At 37.7% G+C, this 26,139-nt stretch overlaps 2 protein-coding genes across 5 annotated transcripts in view; one reads left to right on the top strand and one right to left on the bottom strand.

Moving 5' to 3' along the window:
• LOC124794701 (WD repeat-containing protein 47) overlaps positions 1-4,532 on the bottom strand; it is a 699,296-nt gene extending 694,764 nt beyond the window's left edge. The window contains exon 1 of one of the 2 annotated variants that reach the window (XM_047258268.1): positions 4,469-4,532. The gene's annotated coding sequence lies outside the window, so the exon portion shown is untranslated. The remainder of the gene's footprint in view (positions 1-4,468) is intronic. The other variant, XM_047258271.1, reaches the window with a different exon arrangement.
• Positions 1,788-24,442, top strand: LOC124794702 (selenocysteine-specific elongation factor). Of its 3 annotated transcripts, none has more exons than XM_047258274.1 (6): positions 1,788-1,869; positions 10,092-10,261; positions 10,341-10,452; positions 14,448-14,608; positions 22,373-23,183; positions 23,862-24,442. In XM_047258274.1, the coding sequence occupies exons 2-6, from the start codon at positions 10,109-10,111 to the stop codon at positions 24,023-24,025; spliced, it is 1,401 nt and encodes a 466-aa protein (XP_047114230.1). In that variant the 5' UTR covers positions 1,788-1,869; positions 10,092-10,108; the 3' UTR covers positions 24,026-24,442. The 3 variants fall into 3 exon arrangements, with proteins under 3 accessions (XP_047114230.1, XP_047114229.1, XP_047114228.1); XM_047258273.1 differs by lacking the exon at positions 1,788-1,869 and adding an exon at positions 4,838-4,938; XM_047258272.1 differs by lacking the exon at positions 1,788-1,869 and adding an exon at positions 4,946-5,582.
• The last annotated feature ends 1,697 nt before the right edge of the window (positions 24,443-26,139 follow it).

Genomic DNA, 26,139 nt, shown 5'->3' with positions numbered 1-26,139 from the left:
CCTTGACGCTGCATCACAGACAGGAGCGCCTGCGATGGTGTACTCAACGACGAACCTGGGTGCACGAAAGGCAAAACTTCATTTTTCGGATGAATCCAGGTTCTGTTTACAGCATCATTATGGTCGAATCCGTGTTTGGCGACATCGCGGTGAACGCACATTGGAAGCGTATATTCGTCATCGCCTTACTGGCGTATCACCCGGCGTGATGGTATGGGGTGCCATTGGTTACACGTCTCGGTCACCTCTTGTTCGCATTGACAGCACTTTGAACCGCGGACGTTACATTTCAGATGTGTTACGACCCGTGGCTCTACCCTTCATTCGATCCCTGCGAAACCCTACATTTCAGCAGGGTAATGCACGACCGCATGTTGCAGGTCCTGTACGGGCCTTTCTGGATACAGAAAATGTTCGACTGCTGCCCTGACCAGCACATTCTCCAGATCTCTTACCAATTGAAAACGTCTGGTCAATGGTGGCCGAGCAACTGGCTCGTCCCAATACTCCAGTCACTACTCTTGATGAACTGTGGTATCGTGTTGAAACTGCATGGGCAGCTGTACCTGTACACGCCATCCAAACTCAAGCTCTGTTTGACTCAATGCTCAGGCGTATCAAGGCCGTTATTACAGCCAGACGTGGTTGTTCTGGGTACTGATTTCTCAGGATCTACGCACCCAAATTGCGTGAAAATGTAATCACATGTCAGTTCCAGTATAATATATTTGTCCGATGAATACCCGTTTATCATCTTCATTTCTTCTTGGTGTAGCAATTTTAATGGCAAGTAGTGTAGTACCAAAAGTGATCCAAGGATGAAAAATAAATAAATCTCTCGGATTGTTGAATGTCCATCCTCTTCAGACATTTTGCGCATAGGTAGAGCTGACATACCTCCGCGTTTCCCCGAATTTGTCTCAGTTTTGAGGGTGTCCGGTTTATTTTTATTTATTTATCAACTGGTCGGGGCAATCCCGGACCTTTTTTGTCTAGAGATACTCAACTGACTGAAAATCGGTTTTAATAAATCATAGTTTAAATTCACTAAATGAATCTTTTTATATTAGAATGCCAATGGCAAGCACGCTTAGTCGCTCTCCTACGTACATATTTTCCATACTTCTTGACTGGGAACAATTAGAAGCCGCCGACAATCGAATGCCCCGTACCGCTTTCGAAAAGGTCATCAACAGGCCGTGTGGGTCCGGGAAAGTAATTCGATGTGACTCATACGTCAGGGGTTTTCGAAGTCCTTGCCCGGGATCGGCAACTGACGTGATGGCAGGCGTACGCACAGTGTCCTTATTTTTTTAAACTGCAATCCACTTTGGTCGAACTTCACGAAATATATCGCTGATGGAATTACGATCACGATGAAATTCTGCACACCAATGAAACAAGCGAAATTTCCATTTTGTCACAAAATTAGTTTCGTAAACGCTCTATCTAATTAGTAGAATCAGCCAATTTGTGAGCTGCTACTGTTTTAAATGTACAGCTAACTATAAATTAATTAAAATAGTGATGTCACTTCTCAAACGCAACCATTGCTGGTCGTTTCTATAAATTTAGGTGACCCTTGTATCTATCTGTCTAACGAGGCACAACAATATTCAGCAGTGAACAGCAAAACTTCAAAGAAAATTGAGAAACAGCTACGAAGGGCAAGGTCAACAAACAACTTGGCATGTCGGCTATCGTGACAGACGTCCAATCATGATTAAGGTCGCTGGCGGGCGAGTTCAACGACGAGAGTGTACGAAAGCTCGGCCACCGTTACGGAACTCTGTTTGAGAGCAGCGTAACGTTATTACAGAACACATCAAAACGTCGACACACGTGTTAAAGCTTTCTTGATAACAAACGGAAAGTCCGCAGCTCGTGGTCGTGCGGTAGCGTTCTCGCTTCCCACGCCCTGGTTCCCGGGTTCGATTCCCGGCGGGGTCAGGGATTTTCTCTGCCTCGTGATGACTGGGTGTTGTGTGCTGTCCTTAGGTTAGTTAGGTTTAAGTAGTTCTAAGTTCTAGGGGACTGATGACCATAGCTGTTAAGTCCCTTAGTGCTCAGAGCCATTTTTGAACAAAAGGAAAGTTTCCTAACGAATGTCTCACTTATCACAAAGTTTGTAGAGGTTAATCGGCATTTCGGCCGGGATCAGACTGTGACGACTAGAAAGCAATACCCCTTGCTACTACGCATATACACTGCCCTCCGCTCTTTAAGTAGGATTATTGGTCATTTTAACACTGGCAGATGCGCGAAGAGTACTACAAAAGGGACATAGCGCCGTTCTTTTAAAAAAAAAAAAAAAAAAAAAAAAAAAAAAAAAAAAAAAATGTTTGGCTGCGGCATTAGAAAACGTGAAAAAATATGGTTATTTAGGAAGTAAGGCCGACTGGAGCTAGTGAGACATCAGAATCAGGTTGTGCTTGTGAGGTAAACATTCTAAAGAAAACGTACGAACTGCTATAAAATAATGGCATGAAACTGAAGATTATATATAACTGCAGTGTGTAGTATAAAACGAAACGCACCGCGAGAAAACTGGGAGATTTACCGTCTCGTTGTCGAAGAGTTCCTCAAATCTAGATAGCCGGCCGGGGATGTGATCCCTGATCCTCCTGAAGATGAGTCAAGTGTGATGGCCACTATGCAATCTTGCTCCATGGGAAAACCTATTTTAATAAACTTTAAGCACGTGAAATAGAGTGCCACGGAATGATAAAAAATTATTGGTCAATCACGAGACTGAGAGGTAACAGTAGGAAGTATATGCAAAATCTTTATCAATAGAAGATACGAGTAAGGGTGGGGGTGGAGATACGTTCCAAGACAGGTTAACGAGACATTTGTAAAAGGTATCTAGCAATAAGTAACTAGGCATTACATGGGCGAACATGGTAACATAAAACAGGCGCTGGGAGTAGCGGGCAAGCAGATACAGCAAGATTAAACGTATGCCATTTGATTTTATCCAACAATTTCATTTTACTTGACGTCGGCTGACAATCGTCACAGTAGTAGTTTTTCATTACAGCGAACACGCCACTGTATGCACGATTTAAACATGGTTGTTTCGCATGTTTCTGAGTATGAAAAAAGGTCAAAAAGGGACCAAGTGAGCCACTGAGAAAAGCATGGATATCAAACCAAATTATAGTATTGGTTATCTTGGTTGCAATTTTACTTTTTTATTTTTTAACTACGCGTTTCGCCTTTTTAGGCATCTTCAGGTTACCTAAGTTTGGTATTTCTTAGAAGAATCCTTTAGTCAGTGTAACCAAATTATTCCCATCTGCTTGAACACACATCTATGCATTCTGCTTTGTAAAGGGCACTTGGCCCCAAAAAGGAGCGAGTACCGTAAACTTCAACAATTCAGGGTTGTCATGAGTGACGCTGATTGTTATCGAGAGACCGAGATATTCCACAACTAGCACTAAAAGAAAAGAAAATTGAGTCTTAGAAAATAAATTCAGATAGATATTTGTGCACATTTTTGTCTCCAAACATAAAAAATGGAAAATATTGAGACAACTTTGCATTTTGGTGTATAGTAGTAGGTGCTTTAATTTCATAGTACGGTTTAAAACTCAATATATCATTTTACGGTTCAGCTATGTTTTTTTTACGATAATCCATCTCTCAGATATTCAGTAAAGAATGTTATGCATAAACATCAAAAATGGAGAACTGACATTAAATCTATCATCACAAACAGTGCATATAGTGTATCAGCAATAGAAGACCAGCACACATGATTAACACGTCCCTTCTAACTCTACGAAAGTGTCTCCAAAATACAGTGCCCTTTGGAGCGCTGTTCACACTAATTAGGAGTGACACAAAAAAGAAAAAAAAAGGCAGTGGTACGTAAAATGAAATGCAAACTGCATTGTTAGAAGTCTCATTGTATGAAATACCTTTAATGCAATAGTTTTCATTTAAAATTTAAGCGCGTTAATTGTTGTTCGGTGTTAATCACGTATTGCGGTTCGTACTTCAAATTATTCTAATCAAACGGTTGCAAAAGCCAAGCCAAAGGCATTTTCAAATAGGCTCTTTGCTTCCACAGGTTCGGCAGTTACAAATCAGAAAAAATAGCTGGTTTCATACAGTGAGAAACTACACAATCGGTACCGGTTATTCTTAATTTACGCTGATTCCGAGAAGACAACTATCACTGAAAACAGTGGCTGAGATGACCTGCTATCTTAAAATACTGGATCCATCATAACATATGGCAAAAAACATATTCTGCGTAATATGGGTTACTAAAACATGTCACGAGGAAGTTAATGTCAAAATTTCATTCTAAGAGATTAAGTTATAAGGCAAATGTCAGTTGGCGGCATTTACGACGATTTGTTTTAAACCTTGGAGAACAAACGACTTTCTGTGAAATCTAGCCAGGGTTCAGTGATTTACATTTAGGATTCATAGATAATCAAGACATGCGACTTACTTTCCGAAATCCTCGATTCCTAAACACAAGATACTCAACACATCACATTCGACAACACGCTTCTCGCACACTAAATATAACAAACATCTTACGATCAAAGATGTATTTCTTCGCTGTGCTAACGATCTCTGGCCGTGCTAGTGTCAAAATAGACAGAACAGCTAGAACTTATTTGAATCGAGCTAAACCACGGATTTGCAGTTTTATTAACACGAATAGTGGGCAACAGATTGAACTGATTACCTGAATTTTTAAAGCAATTTTCTGAAAACTGAAAATTTTCCCTTACTAAGAGAAACGAGAAAAATGTGTCGCGTTTGTTAAGATAAATTAAGGATAACTTAAAAAATACATAACAGGTTTAGATTCTCCCAAACCACCCCATTCACTCACACATACATAGTGCAAAGTTGCACACCATTGGTAAACTATAAATATCGGCGCTGTACAGTTCACATCATGAGATTCATGTAATAATCGGATTTCAGTTTATCGCTAGCGTCAACATTTTTGTAGCCAGTGCCTCATTAATGTACGAGATAACACCTTGAAATTACATCATAGCCGCAGAGTAATGTGGGCAAAGAGTGTTTTGTTGAGTGCTAGTTAGAGGACGTGCGCGATTTTCAAACATCTGCAGCGGAACTTACCAAAAAGCAAGCGTGTGACAGTCGTTTCATTCTGAGTTGTAGTGGATACCCAAGAAAGCAGCTTAATGTTTATGAATTGTCAGAACAGTGGAGTCCATCCATTACTGTCAAAACAACATAACCTAAATAACCTAATGCATAGCTCCAGTTTCGGTATTCTGTTATAGTGACTAGAAAACAAATAGCGATGGGTAGACAAATTCTGAATTTAAATGTAGGCATTCTGGGTCACGTTGATTCCGGAAAAACCTCTTTAGCAAAAGCAATTAGTACAGTTGCCAGCACAGCGGCGTTTGACAAGAATCCTCAATCTCAAGAAAGAGGAATAACGATTGATCTTGGATTCAGTTCTTTTCAGGTTGACATGCCGCCCCATCTTACGAAATATAGTGATAAAGAGATTTTGCAGTTCACATTTGTGGACTGTCCTGGCCATGCCTCTCTGATACGAACAATTATTGGTGGTGCGTAAATTCATATACGCTATAGGAATCAAATAATAACCCTCCACTAGGATGTAAGCTGTTTCTACGACGTGATTTATGAATTTAAATGGCCTAATACATTTACACTTTGTACCGTAAATTTCCAACTGCTCTTAGAGATTTTCAGTTTTCATTTTGTACATTCATACAGTATATATTTGATTACCTGTATATGTTCATGAACACTTGTATAAGTGCATGCTGAATCAGAAAATTTAGTACATTAGCCTACTCAACAATTTCTGTTGCTATGTGTTCTGTGAATTATTGTCAGTTTATAACAGACTCATTAATAAAGGAATATTGTACAGTTGGATGATGGTGATGGTTTTACTGTTATTTCCAGGCTTATTACATTATCCAACATTCAGATTATTTTTGATAATAAGCTTTTAGGTTTCCAAATTTAGAGCTTGTGAGAACAGCCATGCATAATGGCAAAACGTAAGCAGTGTTTGCTACTGCAATTTTTTTTAATGGCACTGTAATCATATAAGCTTTGTAAATGTTAGTGATAGATTGATAGGCAAGATTAAGATGTGGCAGAGGCAATGAGTTCACTCAGTGATCAGCACTATATTTGGACAGTAAAGAATGATGTGAAAGTTTATGCAGCTAAAATACCAGATATATGCTAAACGAGCATACCATGTCATGGAAATACTTCCATCATATGTATTCCAAAGCCTCTTATTTCATTCTCACTGTTTTACATAAAATTTTCCCTGTGCTATTGCCAGCACACTTTACCTTTTGATCCTTGACACAGTGTATCTGTAAATTGTTAACTACTGATATAAATTTTGACATGTGCTCTGCGAATAGACAGTATATTTCAGACTCTCATCTCAGTATTTGTCTCTTCGAATGCAAATTATTGACCTGTCCTCACATCCTTACAACATTGAGACTTGTCAAAATTATATGTCTACAATACTTCCATAAGGCCTAAGAGAAAGAAATAAACAAATGTACCTTGAGCTACTGCTTCCATGTTAGCTGTTTCTTCTTGATTTGCGGGTGAGCATGGCATACATGAAGTTAGAGATGACTGTATTCCACATGAAATTAAATTATTTATGTTTGGTGTGGATGTGGCTGTAACTTCTATTCACTCACTGTGATGTACAGATGAGATGTATATATTCTTCCAGGGTCTTTAACTTTTTTTGGACTCTGTTTTTGAGACCAGCTGTATTGCTCATACTGACAGTATCTCCAGTTTTCTCTCTATTTCATTCAACAGGGTTCGTGCTTATATTTTGCCTTTCAGTCACAACGTGTTACATGCTTAGACTAAAATACTGACTGTATGATTACATAATAATTTTCTTTGATGTATCAGAAGAGTTATCTGTTAAGTAAAATTTTTTGTTGAAGTTTGTGGCCTGCTGGGTCCAACATTCCTATTGTATTTTTTCAAGGATGAAAGTAAACAAATGATGTTTTCCTTCCCTTATATTAGTTTAACAAAACACAGTTTATTTACTTTTCACTCTTAAACATGAAATTTTTGCGTGAGGAAGCAGTTAAAAATCCATTAATATGATTCTGTTGTAGTTTCTGGGCTAAACATGGTCCCATTATTCAAATTTCAATCTTCTGTCCTTAGCATTTTCGGCTGGGCTATGATATTGAGATGAACAGGTAGAGGTCTAGCACACTATCTAGCCTACTTCAGTTTTTTGCATCAGATACTAATCTGACTTTGTAATTAGAATAAACCAATGTGAGTTACACACCTGTTAATTCCTATTGCTTCACGCATATTCAAAACAAGGTCCGAAAGCTATACAAAAGTTTAAATTAACTCTTTGACGTGACTTCTGTTGTAGGTGATGTGACTTCTGCTCTGGCTGACCTGACATTAGGTTCTGGTGACTGGCAGTCTTGCAGATGAGTAGTCATGCTTTTCCCATGAGTACATGGTTTCACAACCTTCAGAATTTCGATGGTCATAGCTTCTTTGGCCTTTCTATTCCATGAAGACCATGTCTAATGAAGTGGCCTCTTATGGTACTGTCTGCACATGCAAATGTAGCATTTGTGTAATCAGTGCAGATCTTTACAATTGTTTTGTTTTGATGGATGTTATTTGGAGATAACACATGATACTTCCATGAGATCGGCTCTTTCTGGTATACTAATGCTGTAGTAGTCCGCCTTTGGCATTTTTGGAAAGCTTCAATTAGAACACTCTGTGCACATGCCCTCTTGCTTCTACACACATTGTTTGCACCTCCAGCTAGCACACAATCACTGCCAGGTCTTAAATGACTTCTCACAGCCTTTCAGCATTTCCTTAAGTGCAATATGAGGATTGGTGATATCCACGACATTGAAACTTGGGTTGCTACTTGCCACAATTTCTGCTAGTTCCCTCATTATTGATATTCCTACCTGAAGTCTCCATTGTTATTATAGTTTGTCACATGTCTTTTTCATCATGTTGGTCTATTGCATTTATTTATGTTTCAACAGCTTTAGCACATTCACACAATTTACTAGATTATTTGATGATGCTGATCTCCTTGTGGTTTCTGCTGTTGCTACTTCATTTTTCAAGTTTCACTACTTCTACGCAAATAACAATCCCCATTCCCAATGCAAGAAGTACAGTCATGAATAAAATGTTGTTGCATTTTTATTTTTGTATGTCCAGGTATCAACCACTATTTAGATACTCATGGACATGAAAACTGAAGTGGGCTGGTGCACCATTGTGTTGCCTACTATGTCCTCTCATGGAAAATAAGAGGTAAAGTCCAAACAAGTGTGGCAACACATCTCGAATGAGCCCAAAATAATGTGTACCATTCAAATAGGGTGGTATTAGTATCTTATACAATTCCAGCTCAGCAGATGATGGGGATTTGAGATGTGGATGTAAAGTGATTGTTCAGTATAAAACACAAACAGTTTACAAACACATGTCTTGCACACATTACTCTTTCAAGACTTGATACTGCTAAAACAGTCATTTCTAGTTCCTATCTGAAATTGCTTGTTTTAGGATACTACATTGTCTATATAATTATAACCTTAGAAGTTTGGGTGAAACTGTACATGTGTTGGACAGCAAGGGTGCACCCATAAGATAGTTTGGGGGAGAGGGGGCTAGACCAGGGAGTGTGGAGTATGTTCAGTATTTTGAAAGACGAATAGCAATGTGTAAGTAGTCATGAAAATGTTCCAGTTTTGACCTTGTTAGAGACAGCATAATATTGACTTTTGAATCATTTTCTTGAAAGAGAAAACCTACACTACATTTTTTGCTTTCCCTGAGAGCTGTGGGTCAGGGGTGGGGGCAGCCCTTGTTTCTACTGGGGAAGGGCACCTTTGTCTTAGAATGCCTCTCTTCACAATAGATTTACTTCTTAATGGTAGGCTCTTTCTTTCTGATGGTAAAAAGCTATTTCATCTGCACTATGATGCGCGTAACCATAATACAAAACACAAAAATAATTATTGTTACTTCTTTGTCTAGGATGCAGAATTTAGTAATTCACCATGATGCAGACATCTCCAAAAACATCCCATTGAACATAAATAAAAATACAGGACATCTCTGCCCACAGCTACCCCTTCTGAAAATTATATGATAACCTAGATTTGAGATTGAAACCTTCTGTTTTGTCTGTGCTAAGAAACAATGTTCAGTGTGTAGCAGCATGACAAGGAATACTGCTTTGTAAGCAGGCCTATGTAGTTCAGATTAATTTCTTTGAAAAATATTAATGTATTCATGTAAAGACTAAGCTGCTAGTAAGGACAAACAGTTCAAGCAAGTTGAGTAGAAGGGCCAGTGACCAGGCACGTGTAGTTGTTTTCATACTGTGTTGCTTGTTTGGTTAGATATACAAATAATCTTGTCATGTTTAGCTTGCTGCAGGCCAGCAACACTGCAATTTGTCAATCACAGAGTTATTTTATTTGAGCTATAATGTAATTGTGGAAATAGAAGGTTATTTATCTAAATTATTGGTGTTGCAATTAATTTATTAGGTTACAGATGTCTGGCATAAGGAAACTAGTAAGGAATGGTATAGATTGTTAATACGGTTTTGCTTTGTTTCTGGAGCAAGGTGCTCTTATCCATTTGCATTATATTTTCCTCCTCCTAACTTCCTTGCAACATATTTATGTATTTCTATTGTGTTCCATTTGGTAGACTTTTCAGTGTTATCACCTTTATCAGTAAGTTTCACTTGAACTTCTACCATACAGAAATCTACAAGAATAATTTAAATTTTCTTTGAAACACTCAAAATATTTTATTTAAATTATTAGAATAATATCACTGATTCATGCAACTAATTTTCTCTCTTGTGTAGATGACAGCAGACTTTGACCAAGTGGCTTGCCTTATATTTATAAAAGAAATAATTTTCTGTGTTTTTACCTTTATAAATATGGAACTTTGCTGGTTAATGAATGAACCTGTGTAATGTTGTCTTTACTGAAATAATGATCGTTTAAATATTTCAGGAGCTCAGATTATAGACATGATGATACTTGTAGTTGATATAATAAAAGGCATGCAGACTCAAACTGCTGAGTGCTTGATTATTGGGGAAATAACGTGCAAACATATGATTGTTGTTTTAAATAAAATTGATTTACTACCACCTGAGAAAAGAGGAGTAATGATTGAAAAGGTAAGATAATTTTATAATTATCTAACAGGACAGTGCTTTAATTACAGAAGAAAGCTCATTAACTTATTACATTTTACAGATGACAAAGAGAATGAAAAATACTTTAGCAAACACTGTCTTTAAAGATGCTCCTGTAGTTAGTATTTCTGCAAAATCTGGGGGAGATTCTGATTTAAACAGTAGTTCTGTTGGTATGTATTTTTTATGTTGAGTCTCTCTTACCTTTTCTTATTTTCTCAGTATATCGTTCATCTGTTAAATAATATGTATAATTGGAAGAAATTATAGAAAATGACAAATTTATTATAGATCATTTTTCCTTTACTTAACTGGGGCGTTCATACAGTGCAAGGTATCTGTTGTTCTTAATCTGATAATGAAAACACCTGTTAGTACTGTATGCAATAATTCTGTTCCCAAAATAATTCTTCATGCTTCCAGATGTAAATAGTATTTAGTAAACAGCAGTTAAATTGTATGAAGTAAATAAACAGCTTTCTATTTAAGAAATACCAAAGCAAATATCCCTGACTGATATTGCCTAAATAGAACATCACCAGCACTAATTATTTCGGAAGTGGTCTGTAATAACTTATTAATTTAATTTCATATTCTTTGAGATGTTCCTTGAATGCATTTATAGTACAGTGTTTAATAATGTCCATTTGCTGAGCATAATTTTGGTGTTCATGATGTATACAATTTAGAACAAAGTATTATTCTTTCTCATCATTCCTTACTCCTAGTACTAGTACTGCTGCTGCTACTACTACTACTAGTAGTAGTAGTAGTAGTAGTAGTAGTGTGTCATTGTATGGAAAATGTTATTGCTCTGTGCATTGCTGTGTAATTAATTGCAAAAAGGCACATTCAGATCATTGTGATTTATTTCTCTAGTGATTTTCCTACATCACTTCAGGTAAATTTAGAGACTGTTTCCAGAACAAGACCAAAATACTGCTGCTTCCTCTCTCAATACAGGGTACCTATTTTAATTGTTACCTATATTGCATGTGGGATGCTCAATTGTAACGAGGGAAAATGTCCCCCCCCCTCCCCCCACAACTTACACACTTATCAAGCTACAGACTGCCTACAGTAGAAAATAAGTGCTTATGTTTTGATGTAAATGAAACATACGCGAAGAAAAAAGGGGATTTAAGAAAGAAGAATTTTAATTTGGTTTTTCTTTCTAGCAGGTTAGTAACTATTGCTTTAACTTTCCAAATTTGACTCTGTATTACTTCAGTTTGCCACCAAGATTAAGAATATATTTCTGTCATTTATTTTTTATTTTTCTTAATTTTTTACATGATTAGTTGACACAATTTTATGTAACAATTGGGTTAAGTTAACCTGAAGGCTAACTTACCACATAAGAGTGTTCCTGTAATCTGAAAGTCCAGGGACACGGTTGAAAAATAGTTATTTTGTAAACATTTTTCTTTTTAACTGTATTTGACAAGTTAAGTGCTGGTCCAGGATTCAAATCCAAAAATCCTTTCGCATGCGGTGTGCACAATATGAGGCCTTCCAATAATCTACTTCAAAGCTTCAAATTGTCATGATATTTTTCCCTTGAAACTTTGTCAGTTTGTGAGGTATGTTTGTCTAGTTCAGCTGATTGTACACCAAGTGTGAAAGGCAGGGTTCTGTTTCCAGCGTGACAATTTTTAATAGAACTACATTAAATCGTTTTAGCTTGTACTCTGCAAAGAGTAAGTGAATTATTTTTAGTATTTCTTTCCCTTTAGGTTCCATCTTCAAGATTGCTACTCTGCAGTTCCTTTTTTTACATTGCCCTTTCATATTGTTGTAGTGTGATTTCCTTTTTTTCCTGAGTATGATGTCAAATTACCTATATTCAGATGAAATGTTTTACTTTAAAGAGCTATTTTCTGAACATTTTATGGTGTTCAACTTTTATTTATCAGTGTTTTTGATAAGCAGTTAAAGAGTAAATGTAACTTGATAAAATAATGTGTATGATAATTAACAATGAAAACTGACGTGGCTGAAGATATGCGAAAATAGAACCAATAACATTCCAGTAGACATGAGTTTGGAAAATAATTGTGAACATGTGGTTGTAAGCCGCCATTGACTTCAGTATGAAATGTTGTCCTACTTAGTACAAATGTATTTGAAATGTAACAAGAAATTCAGTGCTAGTTTGGCTCATTTCATGTTATAGTTTACTGCAGTTTTACACTTGTTGTCCTCATATTTGTGTGTAATACTTCACCTATCACTGCAATGAGTTACAGATTCTTCAAACACTGCTGTATCATCTCATGAATCTTGACAAGACTGTACAATTCAATGCCTGAATTCCTTAACTTTATCAATGGCATTGTTTCACAATTCACTTACAAAACGTTCCAGGTTCCCATCATACATGTACCATATTCCCCAGCCATGAGTCATGGCGATCATCATATATAAAAAAGATACACCCATCAAGAAGTTTTCTTGTAAGTGCCAGTCAGCAAAAGTATAATTATTTCTTTACCAATTAATGTAAAATGAAGATTGGGCAATCAAATTAAGCTCTTGGTGAGGTGCTTCAACGGGTACATACACAAGATTTATAGCATAATTAATTCAGCAGTGTGAGACATTTTAGTTGGACTTTAGTTGAAAATTGATATATAATCGAAACAAGTTCACAGACAGCAAGGTAGTATGCATTGGTGAAGGTTGTAACACACAATTCATCATCTTTCGTTCTTAAAATTTATAATTTTTGATGTATGTTTCTTTTTTTTTTATTTATGTCATCCATAACTGATGAACTGTTGAAGATCATAAATTTTGAGTAGAGCAATGGTAAGATCAGTAAAAATTTGTTAGGGAAGTGGTACTAAATTAATAGTTGTAATAATATTTAACAGCACAAAGAGAGAGAATGCTTTTTGATTATTGCAACATTTTAGACAAGAATTTTGGCACGTAGCTTAATGGGGCAGTCACATAATTCATAAATACTCTGTATCAAAAGATGTAAGTGAGGCTGATGCAACTGCAGACCTCATTAAGCGACATATACAGGAATTCTGTGGAGGTGGACTGAGGCTATATAAGGGCGACAGCCATCATGGCAGGGAGAGAGTTCGGTGCAATGTGGTTGGAGTAGGACCTGTGCTGGTTGGAAAATGTTCTTTGCAATCTAACTGAAGCAGCATGTAGGTCAAGCTGTGTGGTGATTCCAGGCACACAGGCTTTAGGGAGATAAAAATTTTATGGACAGTCGATTAGCTGGACTTACAAAACTTAGGGCCTAGTCAGATGTCTGGTTATCTTCTCCCAGGTGACCATCTGGACTTGTAATTATCGTGTGATGTGGGTTTTGGACTCTGTTTCTGAACACTAAAGTTGGACTTTATCCCAGTTTTACCTCCAAGGGTCTCTGATGATTTTACCACAAATAAGCACTTAGGAGTAGCATCATGTGTCAGTTTGACTCAAATTAAGTATGGGTTAGTCTGTGGTTGATTTTCCTTTAACGGTTAGCAGTGAACAAAATTAATATTTTTCGGCAGTTTTTTCAATTTATTAAGTTTTATATAGCAAGTTTACCTCCCGCTATATTGGAGGCTCAAGTCGCTTTTAACAACTTGCTGAAGTAGTTGGTTTCACCAGTCTTTAGGTTTATGTGACAGTTTTAGAGACAATAAACTTTTATTAGCGCAAATTGAAATGTTGTAGTCACAGGTCATCATTTCACATAATTTGCAACTGGATAATGCCTAGTGATTAATTGTCTCAGTGGTTAATAGCATCAAGAACAAATTTAATTTCATTATTTCGATTACTGATCCACTCAGGAAAGAGAAGCTGAATTTATCATCATCAGTGAAGACAACAAGAGCCATCGTATTTAATTTAGAATGCAATAAATTTTTTTTCCCGTGCTGTCACAAATGGCAGCTTATAACCACACGTTCAAAATTATCTCACAAATGGCATCTTTCTGGATCTATGTTTACTGGAATGATTTTGACTGTATTACCATATCATTTCCTTATGTCAATTTTTGTTTTCTGATAAATCCTGTATAAATGAAAAATATTGTAATATTTTCTTTTGATGACTATGAAGGAGGTTGTAGTTACATTTTATGTTTTATATATTGAAATATGATGCATGCCCTGTAGGTGGTAATAATATATAATCTGTTTCACAGGAATAGAAGAACTTATAGAAACACTAAAACAATATGCTTATGTTCCCACCCGTGGTACCTCGGAACCATTCTTGTTTGCTGTTGATCATTGCTTCAGCATTCGTGGACAGGGGACTGTAATGACTGGAACTGTTCTCCAGGGATCTGTAAATGTTAATGATGTATGTAGACTTAATCTTTTATTCCTCTCATAAAAATAGTTATAGAGAATTAAAAAAATTATTTGACAGATTGTGTATTGTTACTGTTGCACAGTAGGAACTGATCTTAGTTTCTGCTGTAGAGGTTGATATAACTAATGAAGTTCTTTAGGTATTTATTGGTGTTGTTAAATTATTTTTGAAAATATTGGATATTAATACAGCATGATGTGTAAATTGTTTTTATATGTCTCCATTCACATGCACTTGATTGTGTTCATTGTGTGCCCGAACCACCAATGTGATAGGGCAATGTCTTGAATGTCTAGTTCATCATAGAATTGCCCATAGTCTATTCCTTTCACAACTGTAGCTTTGCAGAATGAGTTTTGATGGTACCTTTTTAATTATCGGGGTGTTGTTATAACTCTACAAATTTTATCTGTACTTTGTGATAACCTGAATTATGTAGTCATTGTAGAATTTATCAGAAGTGTAGGGGTGTTGTGGAAAGTCACAAGTGATGTATTTTTTGGCGTGGAATGGAAGCAGTATTATAGAGATTTTTCATCTTTTTGATGATGACATAGAAGAATGATTCTTGTAAAAAGTTCCCAGTGTGAGTATTTGATGCAAACTGATCAGTGCTGGCTAAAGTTCTGATTATCCCACTGTGTTTCAATATGGTCCAAAGAATCTAGTTTCTTTCAAATTAGTTAATCCGGATATCCCTTGCCAACCCTCCATGATACTTAGCTCTCATGTTACAGTTGCAGCAAGCATGTATAAATGAAGAACTAATGTTACTAAACACAGCCTTCCAAAATGCCTTCACAAAAGAAGATGAAGTAAATATTCCAGAATTCGAATCGAGAACAGCTGCCAACATGAGTAACGTAGAAGTAAATATCCTTGGAGTAGTGAAGCAACTTAAATCACTTAATAAAAGCAAGTCTTCTGGTCCAGACTGTATACCAATTAGGTTCTTTTCGGAGTATGCTGATGCATTAGCTCCATACTTAACAATCATATACAACCGTTCGCTCGACGAAAGAACCGCACCCAAAGACTGGAAAGTTGCACAGGTCACACCAATATTCAAGAAAGGTAGTAGGAGTAATCCACTAAATTACAGGAGCATATTGTTAACGTCGATATGCAGCAGAATTTTAGAACATATATTGTGTTCGAACATTATGAATTACCTCGAAGAAAACTGTCTATTGATACACAGTCAACATGGGTTTAGAAAACATCGTTCTTGTGAAACACAACTAGCTCTTTATTCACATGAAGCGTTGAGTGCTATTGACAAGGGATTTCAGATCGATTCCGTATTTCTGGATTTCCAGAAGGCTTTTGACACAGTACCACACAAGCGGCTCGTATTGAAATTGCATGCTTATGGAATTTCGTATCAGTTATGTGACTGGATTTGTGATTTCCTGTCAGAGAGGTCACAGTTCGTAGTAACTGACAGAAAGTCATCGAGTAAAGCAGAAGTGATTTCTGGCGTTCCCCAAGGTAGTGTTATAGGCCTTTTGCTGCTCCTTATCTATATAAACAATTTGGGAGACAGTCTGAGCAGCCGTCTTCAGTTGTTTGCAGATGATGCTGTCATTTATCGACTAATAAAGTCATCAGAAGATCAAAACAAACTGCAAAACAATTTAGAAAAAATATCTGAATGTTGCAAAAAGTGGCAGTTGACCCTGAATAACGAAAAGTGTGAGGTCATCCACATGAGTGCTAAAAGGAACTCGTTAAACTTCGGTTACACAATAAATCAGTCTAATCTAAAATCCATAACTTCAACAAAATACCTAGGTATTACAATTACGAACAACTTAAATTGGAAGGAACACGTAGAAAATGTTGTGGGGAAGGCTAACCAAAGACTGTGTTTTATTGGCAGGACACTTAAAAAAAATATAACAGACCTACTACAGAGACAGCGTACACTACGCTTGTCCGTCCTCTTTTAGAATACTGCTGCGTGGTGTGGGATCCTTACCAGATAGGACTGACAGAGCACATCAAAAAGTTCAAAGAAAGAAATATGGGAGAGAGAGTCACAGAAATGATACAGGATTTGGGCTGGAAATCGTTAAAAGAAAGGGGTTTTTCGTTGCGACGGAATCTTCTCAAGAAATTCCAATCACCAACTTTCTCCTCCAAATGCGAAAATATTTTGTTGACACTGATGTACATAAGGAGGAATGATCACCATGATAAAATAAGGGAAATCAGAGCTCGTACGGAAAGATATAGGTGTTCATTCATTCCACGCACTATACAAGATTGGAATAATAGAGAATTGTGAAGGTGGTTCGATGAACCCTCTGCTAGGCACTTAAATGTGATTTGCAGAGTATCCAAGTAGATTTAGATGTAGAATGTAGTTTGAAGCATGATCAGCAGTATTGTACTTGGATTTGAGTTTTCATGGACGTTCCAAAATGTGTTTATATCATAAAACAGATAGTAATAAAATAACAGTAATTTTCATATTTATTATTGTTTATTAATAGGTAGAAGGCATATGTTATTGCTCAGTGGCCTTCCAAACTCATGTAGCTCAATAAATGAGGCATTCATTCAACTCTCCACAACCCAAAACTTTTCCAGTTTTTGAATTGGTATCATTCTATAATTCCGAGTAAGAGGTTGATATCTGTTAATTTTAGATGTGACTGTCCTTACTGTCATTCTTAGTGGTATAATGCCTTAATGGAAAGAACCTTTGAGATTACAGCATAGAGATAGCAAATGATATGGCATAGAACTTGCCTAAAGTTACTTAAAGCAGCATCCAAGCACTGAAATGCCTGACTGTCACCAACATCATCACAATTCTGCTGTGCCGTGTTTTCCTTTGAAAGATGGTGGATGTTGCTTATTATTATTATTATTATTATTATTATTATTATTGTATGGAAGCTGATATAAACAGTTTGAATGATGAACTGACAGTACAGCACAGTCAAATATGGATGGTTATGTTCTGTTTTGTATGAGGTGTTCTCATGTGATGGTTTTGAATCTATATATGTTGGTGTAGTTACAATTATGTGCTTTGTAAATAAGCAGGAGTTGTAGTACTGATTGTTTAATCAATTAGAATGCCATAAAGTCATAAAATGCACTCAGTGGAGGCAATTCCTAGTTATGATAAGGACCTTATGAACTCCATGATGTTCCTGCTATTTGCAGATGACCTATGTTCCAACTGTCATGTAGAAACTTGGAGAATGCTATTCCGTAGCCTTCAGATTTTCTTCAGTTGAGGTTTGATGATGTGTACTTTATTGTATCCAAAGTCAAGAAGAAATTGATTTCTGTGTTTGGAGAATATGATAAATTTTCAGTTTGCCAACAAAATGAAAAATTAAGTGCACTACCGGAACTGAAATGCTCTTCACAATATAAATCAGTGTTAAATATTTTGCAATGTTGTAGTTGAAAACTATGCATTGAAGTCAGATTGGCCTTCCTCAAGTGCTATAAAGCATTTGTGTTTTACAAATTTCATTACATGTGACGACAACTGACTGGATGTTTCTGCCACTCAATTACAATCTGTTGCTGGATGTAAAACACTTAGTAACAGCCATTCTCACGATACTTCTGTTAAGTAACAGATTACAAATCAGCCCACTGACAGTAATCTTCTACCCACTGAGCTTGAAGTGGAAGAATTCACAAAATTTTTGTTTTGCATAATGTGACTCCTTCTCAGCCATTTTCTTCTTACTCATTCTGATTTTTAGCACAAACATGATCTTAACATAGACAGTAATAAAGACATAGAGTTGAGAGGCCCTAAAACATTAGGTGGGTGGAGGGAGAACTAATAACTAATTTTCACCACACAGCACTGGTAGACTGCAGGGAGCAACTTGCAAGCATTTTTGCATTTGTGCTGCAGACTGTGTGATTTTAGGGTATGGCCATAAGTGCCCTTTGGATAAAGCTGGTGAGAACCCCCTCTCTTCAGAACAATGGGCACAGCATGCACTTCAGAAAAGCTATGGTGCCTTACCATATCGCATCTATCTCAATACACCCTTGCGGATACTGCTGAATAGTAAGTGATTGGCAATTTGCACTCCAGTGTCCACTTCCCAATCTCAATTCTCTTGAGAGATTAAACAGTGTACAAAAGAAAGCAACGAAAATGGTTGCTTAACGAGGCCATCTGGACTATGTGTATTGAACTGGCTATATTTGAAGCTTGTGACTATCCATAGCTGTTGTACAGGAGGAAGAGTGTCTCCAAACATCACTTGAAGACATTGCCCATGGTAAAGCAATTTGCTAAAACCACCACCATTGTCAGCCTAGATTCAGCATCCAGCCTGAAAGATTTGGGAGAGCTTTACGGGTCTCATATTTGATTCAAAGCTATTATGGTTACCACAACCAAGGGATTAGAGAGAGGTAGTGAGAGAGCACGGTTGAATCCTAAAGCACATTACATACAGTTCTTTGAATTCACTGCATGTCCTAAAGAACCACAGCCACTGGTCCTGGGAACTGTACCAGTTTATAAGGCTTCTTTCTGATCCTGGCCTAATTTTGGGTGCACTGAGTATGGGTCGATGAGACCTGTACGTATCAAACTCATCGACTCTATCCACCAGTCCCTGTGCTTAGGCCGGGAAGTTACTACTCACCTTTCAGTGGCATCTCTTCTTAATGTGTTATGCATACAGTTTCTGTGATGTTCTGTAATCACCAGTATGCCAAACTGTTGCTCTTCCTACCATAGAAATGATTTTTTAAATTCACCTTTGAATAATTAGGGGATGTATGATCTGTGCAAAGCATGGCCAAGAGACTGTTTATATGGGACAAATGTCAACCTTGACACATGGGTGAAACCGGAGTACTCTATGGCACTGGCCACTTATGTAGCTTGCACTTATCATGAATCTCTCGCCCAGCACAAAGTCCCAAGTGACTGGAAAGAAGCTAATATAAGCAGGGTAAAAGAATGGACCCATAAAATTAAAGGCCAATATCCCTAACTTGTGTATGCTGCAGAATCCTTGAACATATTCTCATTTCGAATATAATAAACTTTCTTGAGACTGAGAAGCTTATGTCTATGAATCGGCATAGTTTAGAAAGCGTTGCTCGTGTGAAAATGAGTTTGCCCTTTTCTCACATAATATACTGGGAACTACGGATGAAGGGTAACAGGTAGAGTCCATATTTCTGGAAAGCATGTGACACCGTGCCTCATTGCAGGCTGTTAATGACGGTAAGAGCACATGGAATAAGTTCACAGTTATGAGAGTGGCTTGAAGACTTCTTAAATAATAGAACTCAGTGTGTTGTCCTCGACAGCAAGTGTTAATCAGAGACAATGGTGTTGTCAGGAGTACTCTAGGGAAGTGTAATAGGACTGCTGCTGTTCTCTGTAGACATAAATGATTTGGCGGATAGGGTGGGCAGCAGTCTGCGGTTATTTGCTGATGATGCCGGGGTGTACAGTAAGATCTCGCAGTTGAGTGACTGTAGGAAGATACAAGATAACAAAGACAAAATTTCTGGTTAGTGTGATGAATGGCAGCTTAGCCCTAAATGTGGAAAAATGTAAGTTAATGTGGATGAGTTGGACGATCAAACCCGTAATACTCGTATACACAATCAAGTCGTTTAAATATCTGCGCATAACTTTGCAAAGCAATGTGAGGTGGAATGAGTATGTGAGAACTGTGGTAGGGAAGGCAAATGGCTGGCTTTGGTTTATTGGTAGAATTTTAGGAAAGTATGTTTCACCTGTAAAGGAGACCACCTATAGGATGCTGGTGTGACCTATTCTTGAGTACTGCTCGATGTTTGGGATCCATTCCTTGTTGAATTGAAGGAAGACATCGAAGCAATTCAGAGGCGGGCTGCAAGATTTGTTACCAGCAGGTTTGAACACCACATAAGTGTCACGGAGATACTTTGGAAACTCAAATGGGAATCCCTGGAGTCAAGGCGACATTCTTTTCAAGAAACACTATCGAGAAAATTTAAAGGAACTGGCATTTGAAGCTGACTGTTGAACGATTCTGCTGCTGCCAACATACATTGTTGTGTAAGGACCACAAAGATAAGATATGAGAGATTAGGGCTCATATGGAGGCATATAGGCAGTTGTTTTTTCCTTGCTCTATTTGCGAGTTGAACAGTAAAGCAATTGACAAATAATGGTACAAGGTACCCTCCGCCACACACCATATGATGGCTTGCGGAGTATCTATGTAGATGTAGATGTAGATGAACCACCTTATGCCCAGAGTAATTTCAGGTTTATTGAGGTACAGCAGGGACTGCATTCCTGGGTTTATTTTTACTCAATGTTTCATGAAATTTTAAATTACCACCACAATTGTACAGCAGAAATCAAAGATGGGTCTAAATGAAATGACAGTCTTCACTTCTCTATGATTTTCTCTGAGTTTTTCCTTGAGATATGTTCACCAAATAAATACAGAGTGTTTTAGGTGGAGCTAAATGTTATCTTGAGAGCTCTGGAGCAGATGAACGATATTCTGGTTGTGAAATTTCATGTGTGCTTTGATTCCAGAACTGACGTTCATTCAATATAACACACAAACAAGTTCAGAATATCCATAATTCTGTGCTCTGCTTATAAAGAAGGCGGGGAAGAAGTACTACTGGGTGCCAAGACACTTTGAAACTTAAAGGATGAACTGGCTGAAGAGGCAGCCAGAAAAACAGATGCTGCAAATTCCATGGCCCTTTGTAACATCCTCGCACATTACTGTGACATTACTGTTGAGGTACAAAACCATGCATTCACAGGAATGAGAGTATCTGGAAGTGATGGATGATTGGCTGCAGCTGCTAAAGGCAAGAGGTGGAGTTAGCAGATTTTCCAGGTCTTTTCGCATACCAATTTTAGGACACAGCATTTTAATAAGTTATATTTTATTTTCAGACCTGAATGTGGAGGCTAGTTCAACTGCATATCTGCCATCTATCTTAGCAGACAGATATATGTATGTGATACAGCTTTTTAAGTTTTTTGAACTGCATGGTTTCATTTCTCAATTATTGGGGGGTAGAGTTTAATGTTTTTTTCAGGTTGTGTGTAGATGATCAACCAGTCAAATTTTCCTGTGTTCTTACTGCAGCCCCTCTTTGCTGATCTATTGGGGTTTTAGCAGACTTTAGAATAGACATCATATTTATAATTTTGGTGATAGTGTGTGATTATTTAGGTGACTGTGAGTAAAACCTAGAGACAGTAAGTGTGATTTGACTGTGTTTGTATTTTTAATACCTTTTTAAAGTTTGCACAGTTTAACTACATTGATCTCAACCTAAGTTATAAAGTTAGGTAAATTTGTATGATTCTGCATGTCAAGTCCTCCAAATTCTGCCTACCTTCCACACCCCATAACATCTCTCTCTCTCTCTCTCTCTCTCTCTCTCTCTCTCTCTCTCTCTCTCTCTCTCTCTGTCTGCATTTGCTACATGTCAACAAACATAGGTTGGGCAGTGGCAATGAAGGAAATAGAAACACTATTCATGGTGTTACATCTTCTTTTCAAATCAGTCTTATCATTCAATTTTTTATTATGACTTTTTTAATGTGCAAGAAATAGTAATAGAGATTGGCTACTCTTTTATAGCATGAATTTCTTTTCATAAGTTTTCAGTCTGAATTGTGTAACATGACTGTACTTTTTCCTCTTGGAATAGTCATTTGATTATAAAAACGTTGTGTCATAATTTTTATGTATATGTTTCATTTCTTTTCAGGCAATTGAAATCCCTTCAATGCAAGTTACTAAAAAGGTAAAAACAATGCAGATGTTTCGTCAGCCAGTTGAACAGGCGTCACAAGGAGATCGACTAGGTATATGTGTTACACAGTTTGATCCAAAACTTCTAGAAAGAGGGCTAGTGTGTTGCCCAGGATATATCACAAATATACATGCTGCAATTATTTCTGCACAGAAGATCAGGTATTTCAAGAGTTCTGTAAAATCAAAAATGAAATTTCATATAAGTGTTGGTTATGAAACTGTAATGGCAAAAGTTTCAGTTTTTGGGCTCATGGAGAATGATAAGTGCTGTAAGAAGTCTGATGACAGAGGTGACTCCTTCAATTTTCAGCAGATATACAAGTATCAAGATGAGTTACTGTCTGATGAATCAGATAGCACGAAACAGATAGAAAAGGAATTACCTTTAAAACAATATGTTTTACTTGAGTTTGAGAAACCAATATTGGCAAGTTCTCGTTCCCTTGTCATTGGTTCAAAACTGGACATTGATATCAATAGTAACAGTTGTCGAATTGCATTCTGGGGAAAGATGCTTGAGAGGATTGTTGATAAAAATTATTCCACTGCTGTACTACCAAAACTCAAAGTTTACAAAGACAAATGCAAGACTGGAATTGTTGACAGAATAAAAAATGCAAATGAAGTAATTGGAAAGGACATTTTCAAGAAGGAAACAAACATCCAGCTGTTTGTAGGGTTAAAAGTGAACCTGTCCACTGGTGAAGAGGGAGTAATAGATGGAGCATTTGGCCAGAGTGGGAAAATAAACATCAGAATTCCAGGTCAGTTCCTGAATTACTGGAGAGTGATACCTTTCATCTTTGTTGACTGATAATATATAGGTCACATAATCACCTGCAATATTACACGTGTGTGTGTGTGTGTGTGTGTGTGTGTGTGTGTGTGTGTGTGTGTGTGTGTGTGTGTTCTATTTTTGACGAAGGCCTTACTGGCCGAAAGCTTTATTTGTAACAGGCTTTTTGTTGTGCCTATCTGCGACTCAACGTCTCTGCTATATGGTGAGCAGCAACTTCCCTTTTCATATTGTTGTTACATTCCATCATGGATTTTCTGTTGTTTGATTTTTTCCTAACTGGTACTTCAGTGAACGTACATACAGACCTGTTTTTCTGTGCTGTCATCTCTACATCATCTACATGCCTCTCTCTATAAAAATCTCTGTGCCTGATTTTAGATAATGTTGTGTGTACACCCATCTTAAGCATGAGGCATATATAGATGTTATTCGTATGGGTAGGTCAAGATCTACGTATACTATAAATTATTAGAATATCCACAGAAGCAGGCCTATTTGCATTTTCCAGCATGTGTGGACTTAAATGTATACAGTACATGGTTCAGTTTGTCTCATGTGTATCTATTATTGTTGCATGTATACTGCCACATAATTTCCAGGTTATTTGGGTATGCAGCATATTCTGTATATTACTCTGTTGCAGGTGGCTTGAAAGATACAACTATTTCTCAAATAAATCAAGGCTCAAAGAAAAAGGGTAAAAATGTTGCTGTACAAGATGATGGAAATGATACTGGCCCTGTGAAATTTACAGTTGCATTCAAAAGATATGCATATGATCCTGAAAAGAGGATGATACAGCTTTAATGCCTGCAAAGACAAACTTGAAATTGTTTGTAATTAAAGTTACTCTGTTAAATGAGAAATAAAATAAATGTCTAAGACACTGAAGTCATTCAAATGTGAAAAAATTGCCCAAGTGATTTTTCATTTCTCCTTCAATACATAATGCTGCAATACTGGTCAAACTAGGAAGATCTGTCAAAATTAAGCCTTGCGAGTAGTTCTCAAAGGCACTGGATTTGCAGTTGTGAGGATGACAGTTCAAAAATCTGTGTGGTCATCCAGATTTAGGATTTCCACGGTTCCCCTAAATTACTTGGCAGGAATGTTGGAGTGATTCCTTTGAAAAGCATCTGGCTGAATTCCTTCTATAATCAAGGAGTATCTAATGACCTCATTGTTGATGGAGTGTTTAATAACCCTGCTTCCTACTTTTAAATCTAATAAATTCATTTATTGCTAATGTTTCTGTACTGACCGATCAAGCTAGAATCAACTTGTGCACCTTTTGATCTGTTTATGCTTCCATTGTAGCCAAAACCTCAAACCCTTTCTATTAGTTTAGCTATAAATATTGTTCAATTATCTTCAAGAGAAGTATGAGAAGAAATAGTTATAAGCTCTATTAAAGAAGTGTTTTCCTGAGGGCTGACAGGAGCGTAGTGCTGTGAAGAAATATCTTCTGTACTTTGGAATTGTAACTTTGGTGTCTAGAATATTGACAGCTCAAATCAGCCTCTTTCATGAGGCATTAGATAGAATTTGTGTCAGTCTAGAAACTAGTGGAGCTGAGTTGGTGTAGGCCTATGTCATTGTTCGAGAGAAAGGCATCTTCAAGCTTACCCACATGTGAAATTTATGCTATTGTTTAAAACCACTTTGAAGTGAGATATGAATTCATCAAGGGGGATTGAGCAACACAATTTAACCAGTTGAATGCAGTGAGAGGGAGACTGATGTAGCTAGATGGAAAATCTTGTAGGTGATCATGGCAGGAAAGGAAGGTGCTAGAGAAACACATTAATTGTGAAACAGGTAGAGTACTATGAGTGTATTAAAGATGGAATAGACACTGCCACTGCTGCACCCCCCTCCCCCACATAGAGAGAGAGAGAGAGAGAGAGAGAGAGAGAGAGAGAGAGAGAGAGACCGGGGGGGGGGGGGGAGAGGGGGGGAAGGTCTGATCTCTGTTGGTGACTTGTGGCAAACTGTTACAGTACTGAAGTACAGAAACCTTCATTAACAGTCAGTGGTGTGCTATGTTCTCCCCCTAGACTAATTACTTTTCTCTCTGCTTACACTCCCTGTCATACTCAGAACTGCTGTTAGTAATCATCAATAGATAATTTTAGCCATTTTTTGACACCTGTTCTTGGCTGTCCTTGAGACATATTCAGGTTTGGAAATGGTATTCACAGAACGGCTCAATAGTCGATGGACGAACAGGTTTTGTGTACACACATGCATGGTGCAGTGAACTGCACTCTCTGCCAGATGGCTGCAGTGTCTTTCCTGCTTAATTAATGCTCATTAAACTATCCCTTAGGCATGTTCGTTCTTCCACTGGCAAGTGTATCCTAATTTGTAGTGACTCCCATAGCAACCTTCAGGCTATGGACCAGTGCTACTCTTCTCACCCACTGGTTATGCCTATCCAGGATCTTGCCTGTTATCTCCATCGACCTGGGAGCTGTTATTTTCGTTTGGACCCCTTGTCATGTTGGGAGTTTGGGTAATGAACGAGCTGACTGGCTGGCCAAGGTGGCCACCAGGATGCCGATTCTGCAAGTGGGGGTCCCAGAACTGGATCTTTGGTCACGTTTACCCCATCGATTGCTGGAGGTATGGAACTCAGAGTGGGCTACCCTGATCTTCTCAAACAGATTGAGGACAATGAAGGAGACCACAACCCTATGGCAATCTTCCCTGCGTGCTTCTTGCAGGGAATCCACCGTCCTCTGTTGGCTCCACATTGGCCGCAAGTGGCTATCCATGGCCACATTCTCCGACATGAGGATCCTCCTCACTGCCGGTGCGGAACCCACCTAATGGTGGCCCACTTACTCATAGATTGCTCTCATTTGGCTGATTTGAGGTGGCATCTTAATCTTACTGACAAGCTTCCTCTGGTGCTAGCA

This window comes from Schistocerca piceifrons, chromosome 4 (assembly GCF_021461385.2).
Source record: "Schistocerca piceifrons isolate TAMUIC-IGC-003096 chromosome 4, iqSchPice1.1, whole genome shotgun sequence".
In the NCBI taxonomy this organism is placed as follows: domain Eukaryota; kingdom Metazoa; phylum Arthropoda; class Insecta; order Orthoptera; family Acrididae; genus Schistocerca; species Schistocerca piceifrons.
This window is presented reverse-complemented; position numbering and strand designations above follow the sequence as displayed.

What these genes read in the sequence shown, in the direction of transcription:
- LOC124794702 (XM_047258272.1), top strand. Translation starts at nt 5,306, where the DNA reads ATGGGTAGACAAATTCTGAATTTAAATGTAGGCATTCTGGGTCACGTT. An exon ending in GATCTGTAAATGTTAATGAT is followed by an intron (nt 14,609 to 22,372) that starts GTATGTAGACTT and finishes ATTTCTTTTCAG; the next exon opens with GCAATTGAAATCCCTTCAAT. An exon ending in AATAAACATCAGAATTCCAG is followed by an intron (nt 23,184 to 23,861) that starts GTCAGTTCCTGA and finishes ACTCTGTTGCAG; the next exon opens with GTGGCTTGAAAGATACAACT.